This window comes from Chrysochloris asiatica, unplaced genomic scaffold, assembly GCF_000296735.1.
Source record: "Chrysochloris asiatica unplaced genomic scaffold, ChrAsi1.0 scaffold00113, whole genome shotgun sequence".
NCBI classification, from domain to species: Eukaryota; Metazoa; Chordata; class Mammalia; order Afrosoricida; family Chrysochloridae; genus Chrysochloris; species Chrysochloris asiatica.
This window is the reverse complement of record NW_006408631.1, coordinates 9,192,717-9,208,621: the sequence shown is the minus strand read 5'-3', so window position 1 is coordinate 9,208,621 and position 15,905 is coordinate 9,192,717. Positions and strand designations below refer to the sequence as shown.

At 35.4% G+C, this 15,905-nt stretch overlaps 1 protein-coding gene across 1 annotated transcript in view; it reads left to right on the top strand.

The window, feature by feature from the left end:
- The window catches only part of LOC102825389 (arylacetamide deacetylase-like 2-like), a 34,467-nt gene that overhangs the window by 10,915 nt on the left and 7,647 nt on the right, over positions 1-15,905 (top strand). The window contains exons 2-3 of the mRNA XM_006867976.1: positions 6,039-6,261; positions 13,092-13,161. Of these exons, the coding sequence (XP_006868038.1) occupies positions 6,039-6,261; positions 13,092-13,161 (293 nt within the window). The remainder of the gene's footprint in view (positions 1-6,038; positions 6,262-13,091; positions 13,162-15,905) is intronic.

Genomic DNA, 15,905 nt, shown 5'->3' with positions numbered 1-15,905 from the left:
TATCACATGGAAGTAAAATTTTGCTAAAGATAATTCAAAAATGGCTGCAAGAGTACATTGACAGAGAAGTGCCAGAAGTTCAAGCTGGATTTAGACATCTTCACTGTAGAACACTTTAAAGAGGTATTGTGTAGCAGATTTACTTAGTGCAACACAAGATTATTTACTTAATTAGACACAGATTATTTACTTAATGTGACACACAGATTAATGCGATAAACTGATTATTCAATATTTGATTTCTTGACTGCTGCTTCCATGCGTTATGATGGTGGGTCCAAGCAAAATGAAGTATTTGACAGCTTCACTCTTTTCTCCATTTATCATGATCTTATTTATTGGTTCATTTGTAAGGATTTTTGCTTTCTTTGTTTTGAGGTACAGATCATACTAAAGGCTGAGGTCTTTGATCTTTACCAGTAAGTATTTAAAAATCCTCTTTGCTTTCAACAAGGATGGTTGCATAATCTGAATATCGCAGGTTGTTAATAAATTTTCTTCCAATCTGAAGCCATGTTCTTCTTCATGTAATCCAGCACCTCACATTATTTGCTCAGCAAATAGATTGAGTAAATGTGTTTAAAGAATACAACCCTGAAGCTCACCTTTCCTGATTTTAAACCATTCAATGTCCCCTTGTTCTGTTCCAATGACTGCCTCTCGATCTATGTACAGGTTCCTCACGACTATAATTAATTTTTCCACAATATTCATTCTCCTCAATGTTGTCCATAGTTTGTCATGAGCCACACAGTTGTAAGCCTTTGTCAAGTCAATGAAATACAGGTAAACATCTTTCTGGTACTCTCTGATATCCCTAGTTCCACATCCTCATCTGAACTCATTTTGAACCTCTGTCAGTTCACTGTCAATGTACTGTTGCATCCATTTTTAAATTATCTTTAGAAAAATGTTACTTGCATGTGATATTAATGATATTGTCCACAAATTTCCACATTCTAGGGGGTCATCTCTATTTGGAATGGACACAAATATGAATCTCTTTCAATCTGTTGGCCAGATAGCTATCTTCTAAATTTCTTGGCACAGATGAGTGAGTCAAATCTGCTACACAAGACCTCTTTAAAGTGTTCAAGAGCAAAGATGTTTGAATCAGGTTTGAACTTCTTGCAGTTCTCTGTCAATGTACTGTTGCAGTTATTTTTGAATTATCGTTAGCAAAATTTTACTTGCATGTGATAGTAATGATATTGTTAGAAGGTTCCAACACTCTGTTGGGTCACCTCTTTTTGGAACAGGCACAAATATCAGTCTCTTTCAATCAGTTGGCAAGGCAACTGTCTTCCAAATGTCTTGATATAGATGAGTGAGTGCCTCCAGTGCTGTATCAGTTGGTTGAAAGATTTCAATTTGTATTCCATAAGCTCCAGGAGCCGTGCTCTTTGTCAATGCCTTCAGTGCACTCTGGATTTAATTTTTCAGTACCATTGGATCTGGATCATATGCTCGCTCTTGAAATGTTGAACACCGACTATTTCTATTTGGTACAGTGACTCTGTGTCACTGTATATATATGAAACTCTTAACGCTTTCCTTCTGCTTGGTTGTCAGTGATTGCTATCTGCAAGTTTAGGTAAGACTGCCTTTGATAATCTTTTAATGGATTCAGGTAAAATTACCAGTTCAGTTTGTAAGACACTGAAATTAGATTTTCAGACAAAGCTCTTATATATGTCTAAGTTTTTGTGATTATGAGTGTCTATTATTATATATGCTTTCACTATTTATATTTATATGTTCAAACATTCCTTCCCTCATTACCACAAAAACTTAGGCGTACTAAAGAACTTTGTTCTAGAATATCTAATTGCAGTTTCTTACAAATTCAACTGAGGATTTTCCCTGGATACATTAAAGGATTATCAAAGGACTCTACCTAAACTTGCAGCTAGCAATCACTGGCAAACAACTAGAGAGAAAGTGTAAGGGGTTCTCAGACAAAAGGCACATAGTGAAACTTAATAAAATGTCTCTGAGAGCAACAATGAACCTCATGGCTTAAATTCCATGAGTGATTACATCAAAGGGTCCTTAGAGTCTATGGAGAAGGTGGGTACACAGAACCACTTCTCAAGTCTTTCTATACAGATAGATTATTTTTATATAGGGTTTTAGTAATTCGTGATGCTGATGCAGTTTCACATAACTGGAACCACCTTTAGGGTGGAGCTTTGAAAAACAAAACAGGAAAAAATAATGGAGAATCCCTTTATGTTTTTTGGACAACAGGGATGCCTTTGCAGAGTTTTCTGGCCAAAAAAGGTAAGTCTTCTCTGAGAGTTTTAGATTACTGCACCTTCACTACCATGAACAAACAGCTCCTCAAATAGAGCTGATCTTGACGCATGATGTGGTAGAAAATAAAATGGAAATTACCCTGGTCCCCATCCTATGAATCCTGGTGCAGGTATACATGTTAACCAGTCCTCTGAAGAGAAATATGGACTTCTCTTAGAATATTTGCTTTCAGTTCTCAGGGTAAAGTGCTGAGGATAAATGTAAAGTTCTGAAGTCAAGGTTTAGGACAAAAGAGAAAAAAAATATGTCATGTTCTTTTTCTTATGGATCCTTACTCATGTTTTGAGTTCCATCTTCAATCTAGAACCTTTGGTTTACTTTTCAGTGTTCCCAAGCAGTTTCTTTTGTAATTTTAGAGTGACTTTAGTTTTAATCAATAGAAGAGATAAGCTTCAGTGAACTTATTCTATGTTGGCCAAACAGAAGCTACAATTCTAATCAAAGCTATAATTTTAACTACTACATTGCATACATAAGAATAAATAATTAATCTAGTAACCATTCATATATTATTCAGAATTTAAAGAAAAATAAATTAATACAAAATATTATAATTCACCAATGCATTTGTAGAAGGTATATTTTTGAACATATTAAAAATACTGTTGCATGAAGCATACAGTGAATTTGAAAATGTCTTCACTCCATGAATAGTTGCTTTGGTAAATTATCTTTAATATACTATTATTCAATATTTAGATTTGAGAAAAAAGTATTTAGAGCTTAAGAATGTTCAGGAAACAAAGTAAATAATTTATTGGACCTACATTTTTATTTCTACTTAAATTCAACTAACAAAGAATATAGCCTTTAGTGTGAATTACAACTCAATGTGATGAGAAAAAAGATCTTCACTACTGGTCTAATAAGCAACATCATAATAGACAGAGATAAGATTGAAATTAGTAAGGATTAAAAATATATATATATTTATCCACAATCAGTACTCATAGAAGCAATAGTAAAGAAATCAAACAACTTAATGCATTAGTCAAATTTGCTGTCAAGGACCTCTTTAGAGTGCCAAAGAACAAAGATGCTATTTTGAGGATTGAGCTATGCTAGACCCAATTCATGGCATTTTAAATCACCTTATACACATGTGAAAACTGGACAATGAACAAGGAAGACCAGGAAGTGAATGGATGCATTTGAATTGTGGTAATGGTAAAGAATATTGAAATTACCATAGATTATCAAGAGAAGCAACGAATTTGTCTTGGAAGAAGTACAAACAGAATGTTCCTTAGGAAAAAAGATAGTGCGTTTTCCATCTTATGTACTTTGGATATGTTATCAGGAGGAGCCAGTACTTTGAAAAGGACATCAGACTTGGTAAAGTGAAGAGTCATTGACAAAGAAGAATCCACCCAGCAAGGTGAATTGACACAGTGGCTGCAACAATGGGCTCAAACATAGTATGTTGAGTATAGCATGGGACTGGGCAGTGTTTCATTCTATTGTACATTGTTCTGTTGTACATAGAGTGGCAATGGGTTGGAACCTACTCTAGGGCACCTAGCAACAACAGTAAGTACACATTCAAGGTGTCCTTGTCAAATAAATGAATAATTGATAAATGAAGTAACAGAAGAAGAAAATTATTGTCTTCTTTCTTTTTTTGTCAGAACCTGAGTTTGACCTGAATTATCTGAATTTTGTCATCTAATAAGTACAACTAAAGAAAAACAGCAACAAACAAAAAGATTAAATCCATTGTCAGTGAGTCAGTTTGGCTCACAGTGACCCTAGATTGGTTTTTGAGACTATGACTCTTTGTGGTTGCAGACAGTTTCATTTTCCTCCCAGGGAAAAACAGGTAGGTTTGAATTCCCAACATTATGATTAGCAGTCCAATGCTTATCCCACAATACCAGCAGCAAATGGAGGTAAAATTGGTAATACATGTGGAGCTATTGCTGATAGAAGAGGAGAATCAACAGATGGATGATTAAGAAATCAAATAATACACTTATTTTCTTAGTTTCCTCAAAGCATTCCCATCAACTGACATAGAGTTTTATTAGTCTTCATTTTCTCTCTCACTTTCCTAGATTTTATTATTGTTAAATGCCATTGAAGGAGTTCTGGTAGTGTATTGGGTTACATGTCAGGCTGCTAAACCATAAGGCCAGCAGTTAGAATCCAGCGGTGGCTCTGCAGGAGAAAGATGAGACTTTCTGCTCCTGTAAAGATAAACAGCCTCAGAAACCCTATACAGAATTGCTACATGTAGGAACCAACTAGAGAGTGCATAGCCACCACCACCAACACCAAGTGTGTTTGAGTCAGTTCTAACTCGTAGCAGCCCTGTATAGAGTTTCCAAGGAGCAGCTGGTAGTTTGAACAGGTGACTTGTGATTAGCAGTCTAGTGCTTATCCTACAGTGCCACACTTACATTGTTGTTTCATGCCCTTGAATCTGTTTTGACTCACAATAACCATATGTAGCGTTTCCAAGGAGTGGCTGGTGAGTTTGAACTGCCAACTTTGTTAAATAATAAATAAATAAGTAAATATGGCTAATTTGGACTCTTGGTGTGCCACTGTAGGGTCAGCACTGCACTACTAACCACAAGATTGGCAGTTCGGTTCCACCAGCTGCTACTCAGAAAGCCTAAACAGGGTCATTTTGCATTGGAACTGACTCAATGTCTCTTGACAACAATAGTAGCATGGCTACTTTGAGAATTTTTAAAGTGAATTAAGTCACTAATGAAATAAAACTAAAGTCCTAGTAATATGCATATAAAAAGAAGTATAAATCTGTTATTTTTCATACAACATGTCTGATAAATTACAATTAAAAGATAATTAGACCGCAAATAAAATACCCTGCCAATAGACTGATTACTTATTCTAAACACTACATGTTTGAAATGTCTCTAGAAGCAAAAATAATGTCTTTTAAAATGTACAGTAAAGAGTGTAAGTGATTATTATACTATTTGTTCTTCCTTTTAATTTTTTTATTAAAAATCAAAATGTTTTTAAATCTTTACAGGAGCAGAAAGCCTCATCTTTTTCCCACGGAACAGCTGGTAGTTTAGAACTGCTGACCTTAAGGTTCGCAGCCCGACTCATAACCACTATGCTACCAGAGCTCCTTAGATCTACCTGAAACAAGATAAGACTACCCAATGATCAAGTATTGGAGATCAGATACAAAACATCACCTTCTGCATCAAGTCCAGTGAACTTTATATCAAACCACAGTTCTATACACACACACAGACACACACATGTCTCAACCTTCCAAGATTAAATTCTCTACATTGTTGCCATTCAATCACATCAATTATAAATGTCAAATTCCACAAGCCATTCAATGCAGAAAGACAGATTTCCCATCGTAAGAACCAAGGCTTATTCTTGATGTTGAGCCCTGGTGTGGTGCTGTAGGACAAGAACTGGACTACTAACTATGCTAACCACAAGGTTAGAAATTAAACCCACCAGTCACTCTTGGAAACCCTATACAGGATCTCTATGAGTCAGACCGACTCAATGACTCTTAACAACACTTCTTAATGTGGGATTTAAGAAAAAAACAAAACATTTTGGGGGAATGTATTGTGTGTGCAAGTAGAAAATGATCAAAATGGGAAGCTATATAGCCTATGTTCATATCTGAAACATGATTGTTTAAAATATAAACTTTCATAACTTAAAAAAAAATAAAAATGTTTTACATTTAAAATTTTGTTTTGTTTTGACAGGCTAAGTTACTTGAAAACATAGGTATTATGAGATATGAAGAATTCTTTACTATGTTAATGGAACTGGACTATTCACAACCAATTTCTGATGAAAACATCACAGTGACTGATACAACATTTAGTGACATTCCAGTACGTTTGTACCTGCCAAAGAGGAAGTCAGAAAGAAAGAGACGAGCTGTAATTTTTATTCATGGTGGTGCTTTTGTTTTGGGAAGTTTTAGTAAGTGGATTTTACATAGATACATACATACAAATATAATACTCCTTGTTCAAATATATTGCATATTTATAATTGGAAGACAATTAATGATTTAAGATATTTAGATTCATGCATATATACATGCATTTTGGCATAAAGATAGTTGTTGTTGTTAGGTGCCATCGAATCAGTACCAATCCATAGTGACCTTATACACAGCAGAACAAAACACTGCCCAATCCTGGGCCAACCTCACTACAGCTGCCACGCTTGAGTCCATCAATATTGCCACTTGGCCAATCCATCTCGTTGGGGGTCTTCCTCTTTTCCTCTGACCCTCCACCTTACCAAACATGATATCCTTCTCCAGCATCTGGTCCCTCCTGACAATATGTCTGAAGTATGAGAGAAGAAGTTTGGCCATCTTGGTGCCCAAGGAGCACTCTGGTTGCACTTCTTCCAAAATAGATATATTGGTTCTTTTGGCAGCCCATGGCACTTTCAATATTCGCCTCCAACACCATAACTCAAAAGCATCAATTCTTCTACGTTCTTCCTTATTCACTGTCCAGCTTTTGCATGCATATGAAGTTACTGAAAATACCATGGCTTGGGTTAGGTGCACCTTAGTCCACAAGCTGACATCTTTGCTCTTCAACACTTTAAAAATGTCTTGTGCAGCATATTTGCTAAATGCAATACGTCATTTGATCTCTTGACTACTGCTTTCATGAGTGTTGATGGGTGATACAAGAAGAATGAGGTCCTTGACAATGTCAATCTTTTCTCCGTTGATAAGAATGTTGTTTATTGGTCCAGTGGTGAGGATTTTTGTTTTCTTTAAATTGAGATGTAATCCATACCAAAGGCTGTGCTCTTTGATCTTCATCAGTAAATGTTTTATGTCCTCTCCACTTTCAGCAAGCAAGGTTGTATCATCTGCATATCGGCAGGTTGTTAATGAGTCTTCCTCCAATCCTGATGCCATGTTTTTCTTCATATAACGCAGCTTCTCAGATTATTTGCTCAGCATACAGGTTGAATAAATATGGTGAAAGAATACAACCTTGTCGCACATCTTTTTAAACATTTAAAACATTCAATGTTCCCATGTTCTGTTCGAGCAACTGTTTCTTGGTCCAGGTACAGATTCCTCATGAACAAAATTACGTGTTCAGGAATATTAATACTTAGCAATGTTGTCCATAGCTTGTCATGATCCACACAATTGGGTAGTCAATAAAGCACAGGTAAACATCTTTTTGATATTCTCTGCTTCCAGCTAAGATCCATTGGACATCAGCAATGATATCCCTCTTTCCACGGCGTCTTCTAAATTCAGCTTAAACCTCTTGAAGTTCTCAGTCAATGTATGCTTGCAGCCGTTTCTGTGTTACCTTTAGTAAAACTTTACTTGCATGGGATATTAAAGAGATTGCCCAATGATTTCCTCATTCCGTTGGGTCACCTCCCTTTGGAATGAGCACTAATATGGACCGCTTCCAATTAGTCGACCAGATAGCTGTCTTCCAAATTTCTCAGCAGAGATAAGTGAGTGCTTCCTGTGCCACCTTGCTTTCTTGAAAATTTTCAATATTTATTCCATCGATTGCTGGTGCCTTGTTCTTTGCCAATTCCTTCAATGCACCTTGGAATTCCTCCTTTAGTATCATTGGCTCTTGATCATATGCTACCTCTTGAAACAGTTGAATATTAACCATTTCCTTTTGGTACAGTGACTCTGTTTATTCCTTTCATCTTCTCTTGATGCTTTCTATATCATTTAGTAATTTGCCCAGAGAATCTTTCAATAATGAAAGTCAAGGCTTGAATTTTTTCTTCAGTTCTCCCAGCTTGAGAAATGCTGAGCGTGTTCTTCCTTTTTGGTTTTCTGATTCCAGATTTTTGCACATTTTGTTGTAATATTTGGCTTTATCTTCTCGTGCTGATCTTTGAAATTTTCTGTTCAGCTCTTGGACTTCCTCATTTCTTCCATTTGGTTTAGCATCTCTATGCTGGAAAGTAAGTTTCAGTGTCTCTTCTGACATCCATTTTGACCTTTTCCTTCTTTCCTGTCTTCTCAATGACTTTTTGCTTTCTTCATGTATGATGTTCTTGATGTCATCCCACAACTCTTCAGGTGTTCGATCTTTAGTCTTTATTGTATTAAATCTGTTCTTCAGATGATCTCTAAATTTAGGTGGGATATAGTCAAAGTTAGGGTTAGGGTTATGAATTAATTGCTGCCATTATATATTTTTTTTGGTAGTGTTGTTCATTGCTTTGTTCTTGTGCCTTCTTGTGCTGAGTTTGTGTGTGTGTGTGTGTGTGTGTGTGTGTTTATTTTTGTGTGTGTGCTATTTCTTGTCGGTTTCTTCTTGGTTTTCATGTTTGCTTGTTCTGCTTGGAAGTTCATTTTCCTGGTAAATTATGACGTATTAATTTTCTTTGGGGTTACCTTATAGTCTATTAACTTTTTTTTCCATTTAAAAGAATCTATTGTATCCTGTAATCTACCTGACGTCCTCACCACCTGGGACTCTGTTCCTACATTTATCCTTTCTTTGACATTTATATTATTTTGATCTTCGATTGACCTCCCAGCTCCTTTGAATTTGTTGTTGTAGTTTTGTTCTGTTCTGGACTCTGCTATTTGTCAACTGAGTGTCAGGTGGTGTTGCCATGCCTGTCAATTTCTGGTTGTTGTCAGTTCTTGTTGGTTTTCAGTCCAAAGAACTCCCTTTAGAATGTTTTGAAGTGCTGGGTTAGTTTTGATAAAATCTTTTAGATTCTGTTTATCCTGGAAGGTTTTGATTGCACCATTGTATTTGCTGGATAGAGCATTGTTGGTTGGCAGTTTTTTTCTTTTAGGGTTTTGTATATGTCTCCCCATTGCCTTTTTGTCTGCATGGTTTGTGCTGAATTGTTGTTGTTGTTAAGTGCCATCGAATCGATTCTGACCCATAGTGACCCTGCATAGGGTTTCCGAGGAGCAGATTGTGAGCTTGAACTGCTGACTTTGCAGTTCAAATGACTTTGCAGTTTGGCACATTAATCCACAGCGCCACACAGGACTCCTTGTGCTGAATAGTCAGAGCTTAATCTGATTTGCGTACCCTTGTAAGTGACACTTCTCTTCTCCCTGGCTGCTTTTAGAATTCTCTCCTTGTTTTTGATTTTGGAGAGCTTGATTATTATATGTCTTGGTGACTTTCTTTTGGGGTCTTAAATGTTTATCTTTTCATCTTTCAAGATGTTGGAGAAGTTTTCTTCCAGAAGCTCCTCAACTATTTTCTCTGATTCTTCCTGTTCCAGAATGCCAATAATCCTTAAGTTGTTCCTTTTCATGTTATCCAGCATGCATCTTAGATTCTCTTCAGATTTTTTTTATCCTTTATTTTAGCTTGCTCTTTTATCTTAGCAGTATTGAGAGATTTGTCTTCTAGCTCACTAGTTCTGGCTTCCATCTCTTCTATTCTGCTCCTTTTCACTTTCAGTGTATTTTCCATTTCTTATGTTTTATTACTAATCATCTGGACATCTTTTTGCAGGTTTTGAATTGTTTCCATTGCTGTATCAATCTTGTTTGATTGCTCTTGTAGTACTTTTCTGACTTCTTCCTTGTTTTCCTCCACCCCTTTTCAGGGCATTTGGATTTGTTTCCATATCATTCTTCTGAATTCTTTCTCCTAAATAAGCTTTTATTAATTGACAGTGTAGAAAAGGAAGCTTGAGTAGTAATTGTGAAACATAAGTTTGTATCTTACTGAAGCATCTGACTTCAGGTTCAGAAAAATGAAAACTGCAATGATGCATTCAATGTTAAATCAGAAACGATGCTATTTGTAATTATCAATGCATGAGAATTGTAGACTGTGATGCAATAATACTTACAGTGGTGAAGTTTGGAATCCAATGCACAGTTTTTACAAAATGAAAACATAAAATTAAATTGTGTAACCAGTGTTAAAATTTATGTTGTTGTTAAGTACTGTCAAGTCAGTCTGACTCATAGTGATCCTATATTTGGTTTCCCAGGAGTGTCTGGTAGATTTGAACCACCAACCTTTTGGTTAGCTATACTCTCTTAAAATTTCCTCGTATTTCATTTCTTGGTTTCATCAATAATCTTCTTTCATTTTCTTATTTTCAAACTTGTCCTCTCTGTGACTCCTCCTTTGTTACAGTCTCTTCCAGGTTGATCTTCTTTCTGCTTCAGTGAACTCTATTGGATTTTTTCAGTCTTACCCCCTTCATATCTTTGCTTTTCCCTGTTTAAAATAAAACAAATGCAATCAAATTCACACACACAATAATGTTCTGTCTTTAACCTTGATAAATATGCATGTTCCTTGGTATCCCATTCTTTAGTTTGTGAATCAACCTGCTCTCTTATCTAGATGTCCATCCTTTCCAACTTACCCCCAACGCAGGCTGTCATCATCCAGTTCTGTATCTCCATGTTGGCATATATTTCTGAGTTTCTGTCAATATATGCCACAAACTGGATAAACCACATGTCATTCATTCTTAGCATAGCAACATCAAACTTATCATTTTTACCTTCTAACAGAAAAGGAAAGAAAAAAAAAAAAGATACAAGTAATAAAACAATAACATCAACAAAATCCAGCTAATAAAATGCTTCTAGTTCTCTTCATCCTACTTCCTATATATCTTCTCTTTTCTGTCAGTACTATAGGACTTGTTATTATGTGATGTCAAGTTAATTCTGACTCATAGCGACCTTCTATACCACAGAACAAAACACTACCTGATTCTGAACCATCCTTACCATTGTAATGCTTGTACACTTGTTGCAGGCACTGGGTCAATTCATCTTGTTGAGGGTCTTCCTGTTTTGGGCTTACTCTCTGCCATACCAAGCATGATGTCCTTTTTCAGGTACTGGAACTTCATGTTCAAAGTACGTGAGATGAAGTCTCATCATTCTATCTTCTAAGGAGCATTCTGGCTGTACTTCTTCTAAGACAGATTTGTTTGCTCTTTTTGCAGTGCATAATATATTCAATGCTCTTCACCAGCACCATAATTCATATGCATCCATTATTTATTGTCCAGTTTCACATGCATGTGAGGCCATTGAAAATATTATGTTTTGGGTCAGGTACACCTCAGTCCATCAAGTTTGTTCTTTAACACTTTAAAAGGGTCTTTTGTAACAGATTTGCCTAATACAATACATTTATCCTATCATTATTTGTCATTTAGATTCCTCTATATGATTGCTACTCTTCAATGTTGAGCCTGGCAGCTATAGGAGAAGTCTGTTCCTGTGACAATATACAGCCTCAGAAACTCTACAGAGTTGCTATGAGTTGGAACCTACTTGATGGCACTTAACAATAACAACTCTTCAATCACCACTCCCTCATCTGTATAACACTCATTCTAATTTTCTTTTTGTAATGTGCAAATGTGATCATACTATGTCTTACTAAATTCTTTAAAGTTGTTCTTCATCTATTGAAGAACACATCCTTAGGGAAACATGAAAGTTATGACAACTATACCTAATTTTTTTTAACATTATATCTTTCCTCTCTTGCAAATACACACACAAAAAAATCTAAGCTTTTGTGTAAACTCTACTCAGCTATATCTATTTCCCTGAGCTCTCCATGCATTCTCAAAACTCTTTGTCTTTGAATATATTTTTCCAGAATTGACATTCCCCATTTGATGGCCATCATTAAATCCATTATCACTTCCTTCCATGCAATGACTGCTTAATTAATGTGTTTTTAATGAAAGAATAAATATTAAGTGACTGAGAGGAATTTTGGCATAGATTTCCAATAGGAATATTATTGCAAACTTTTACTTGACTCTTATCTTGCCATCACTTTTAAGCATCCAGCAATTAGCTAGATAAAAATGAGTTTGCTTCATAACTAATTTTAACTAGGCACTAAAATGGTCACAGCATCTTATCCTCTAATTATTTAAATATTAATGTGGTCATATTTTTAAACTGGAAACTTTCCTAAGTAGAAAACTCACTTTGTTTTAATTGCACACATTAATCAATATTTCTACTAGATTAATATCTTTTCCTTGAACAGGACAATGATATTGAACAGTAATTTTTAAAGAATATATATACCATGACTGAGCCTCTGAATATATAAAACTTATAAAATTCTTCTTAATTCAAGAGTTCTCTGTTCTAAGCAAATTGTATTATTTAAGAAACCATGATAATGAATGTGTGGTTTTAGAGTTCATACATACATTTGCTTCCTCCTTTTAGTTCTGCAGCATTTGAGAGATAACAGGATTCACTCAAGCAAAAGTTAAAATATTGTGCTTATTACTAATAAGCGTTCAAAAAAATGTCCTTAGTTTTCCTAATGAGGCTTTACTGACTTAGAGACGCTTAAATGCAGTTATAGTCCGTACCAGTACTGCACAACTATAGGTCTCCTCCATTTAATACCTAATTGTGTAAAGTTGAACATACCATATCAGCACCATATTTTATGAGCAGTGGCTTTGGAAGTGCATCATACAATGAACTTGGAAGGAATGTTATTGTGGGAAATCAATACTATTGTCAGCAGGACAGGCTAAGCTTCTTCCCCTATTGCCATCAGTCAAAGAAGTCTTTTCTTTGATTATGGTTAGGAATTATTTAGTAGGTGAAGGATTAGGTAAATTTTGTTACTCTAATGGTTGTCCCTCCAATGGTATCAGAATTGAGGAATATACATTCTTACTTAACATCAGTTAATCACAATTAATATTTCTGCCCTATATTCTAGGTGAAGGTGGTTTTCTATTTTCTTTATTTATAGGACATTATTTTAAATTGATTTCTTTCATTCCAGAGCAACTATCCTATGACTTCCTGAATAGACAGACAGCAAACAAACTTGACGCTGTTGTTGTGGGAGCAGAGTAAGAGAATTATAATAATTGTTGTTTTTTAGTACTATGATTTTTTAGTCTCATGACTTAGCTATTTGGTTTCCAAATCAGGTCATCCAAGTCTTAAAAAAGACTGAGATTTTAGCAATTTTTGATATATCATATTATATTTTATTAGCATTATAGTATCCACAATTTCTCAAAGGAGCTCAGTTTCTTTTTAATAGCCACCTTTGTAGAAATTTCTAAGAGAATCTGGGGTGAGTATTTTTGGGTGAGTATTTTGCAGACATATGCTAAGGTTATCTTTAGGAATGTAAAACAGAGATCCTAGAAGAACCTAGTTTGATTAATAATTAATATAGTTGATTAATAATTAATATATGGAGAAAGAGGGAGTTAATTATCCTTTGTACAATTTGGGGAGTTGTTTTGTTTGAATTGGTAATAAAAAGATCCATTTTATATATATTCTTGGTTGCTGGAGCATCAGGTGGGCATCTAAAATTTTTAAGTCACTTTCAAAACAAGAGATCTCAGATATTCCTGATACTTATTTATATATCTAAGAAAATGCCTGGAAAGCTGGTACATGTTCAGAATTATGTGGAACTGCATAGATGTGCTCAATAGTTCTTAATATTTCTTCAGGATGAAGAATTTTTCTTTCCATATTGCTTATCAGTACCTATCATATCATAGTGCCAAATTATACTTAGAGACCTCTGTTGTTGTTGTTGTTAAGTGCTGTTGAGTGTTTTCTGAATCATAGCCACCCTATATAAGGTTTTCGAGGAGCCGCTGGTGAGTTTGAACTATCAACTTTGTGGTTTCAAACAGATCTTGAGTTCCAGATCATTATCCTGCAGCTCCTCACCAGGACTCCTAGAAATCTCTAGCATACTGAAAAAGTGGTATAGTAAAATGTCTTGACCTAGTGAGAACTTAAGGAGGACAAATGTAATGGACCAGAGCTACTCTAGTTATTATTGCTGTTTTAAAGCAAAGAGAATAATTTTTTGTGTGTGTCATCAGAGATCCTTCTAATTTGCAAAATCTGGGGTGTTCGCCATTTTACTATATAGTTTTACATAATATACTTTACAATTTAAAACGGACTTTTGAATGGTGATAAATCCTTGCACTTGCTTTTAGAGTTCTGTCACTTAAGACATTTGTTGATGTTTACGCTGATTAATGTTTTGGTGACGGTTACAGTTTTTGTATGTTGCCTACCTTAAGTCACAATGAGCTCTGGTACCGTAATGGTTATGAATTGGGCTGCTAACCTCAAGGTCTGCAGATTGAAACTACCAGCTGTTCTACGGGAGAAAGATGAGGCTTTCTGCTCCCATAAAGATTTGCAACCTCGGAAACACTGTGCAGGGTCACTATGCGTCGGAACTGACTCCACGGTACTCAACAACAAACCTTAAGTCACACTGTATTTCAGATATAGATTGCAGTATAACAAATCTGGACTCCTGATGTGGTGTTGTAGGATCAGCACTGGACTGTGAACCATAAGGTCAATGGTTCAAACCCACCAGCTCCTTCTTGGAAATGCTATTCAGGTTGCTGTGAGTCGTAATAGACTCGACGTCATTTAACAATGACAACAATAGCAACAACAAATGACAAAATTCCAAGGACCATCTTTACATAAATTGATACTTTGTTTTACTATATGAAAATTCACCAATTCTGATGGATTATCAATAAAACTCATCACAATTCTGATGAATTATGATTATAAGAATAGAAAAATAAGACAACACAATAGAGGTGTGCTCTATATTGTTGTTGTTGGTTCATAATGACCCTGTACAGGGTTTCCATTGAGCAACTGATGGGTTTAAACTATCGACTTTTCCATTCAAACTCACTTTGTAGTCCAGTGCTTATCCTAACTCGTCGCACCAGGACTTTGTTTCTATAATGTCACTGTTGTTGTGAAGTGCCCTCGAGTCAATTCAAAATCACAGTGACCCTGTCTGTACAGGGTTTCCGAGGAGTTTGAACTGGTGAGTTTGAACCCGAACTTTGTGATTCAAACTGACTTTGCCATCCAGTATATTATCCTGCAGTGCCACACCAGGACGCCATAGTTTAGAAGAATTCATATATATATCTTGTTATTAGGTGCACTTAAGTTGTTTGTACTCAAAGTGACACTGCATCAAATTTCCAAGGTGGGTTTGAACCACTGACCTTGTGGTTAGCAGTTCATAGCATATATATATAATTTTTGCATAAACTTATTTAAAATGGCTTTAGATATTAAATTATACTGCAATAATTTGCCTGAAAAATTACTTTGCAACAGTTAAGCAAGCTTATTTACTGTATTAAACATAATCTATATTTCAAAGTTTTAATTTTAAAAGATTTCAGGCTGTTGTGTGCTGTTGAGTCAGTTCTCAGGTTTCTGAGAGGGGTTGATAGGTTTGAACTGCCGACCTTGCTGACACCAGTCAAGTGCTTATCCTATAGTGTTTTCAGGTAGTGGTCATGAAATAAAGTGAAGCACACTGTATCATAGAATTTGGGTCTAAACGAATTTCGCATTTAGCATCTTCAAATTATTTTCCCTTTAATTTTCTGCTTTTAAAATCTTTTATATACTTCTAAAAATTATTCTGAAAACTTTTGTGTCACTATTTTCATATTTGCGTCAGGATTGGAGGAAGACTCATTAACAACCTGCAATATGCAGATGATACAACCTTGCTTGCTGAAAGTGAAGAGGACTTGAAACATTTACTTCTGAAGAT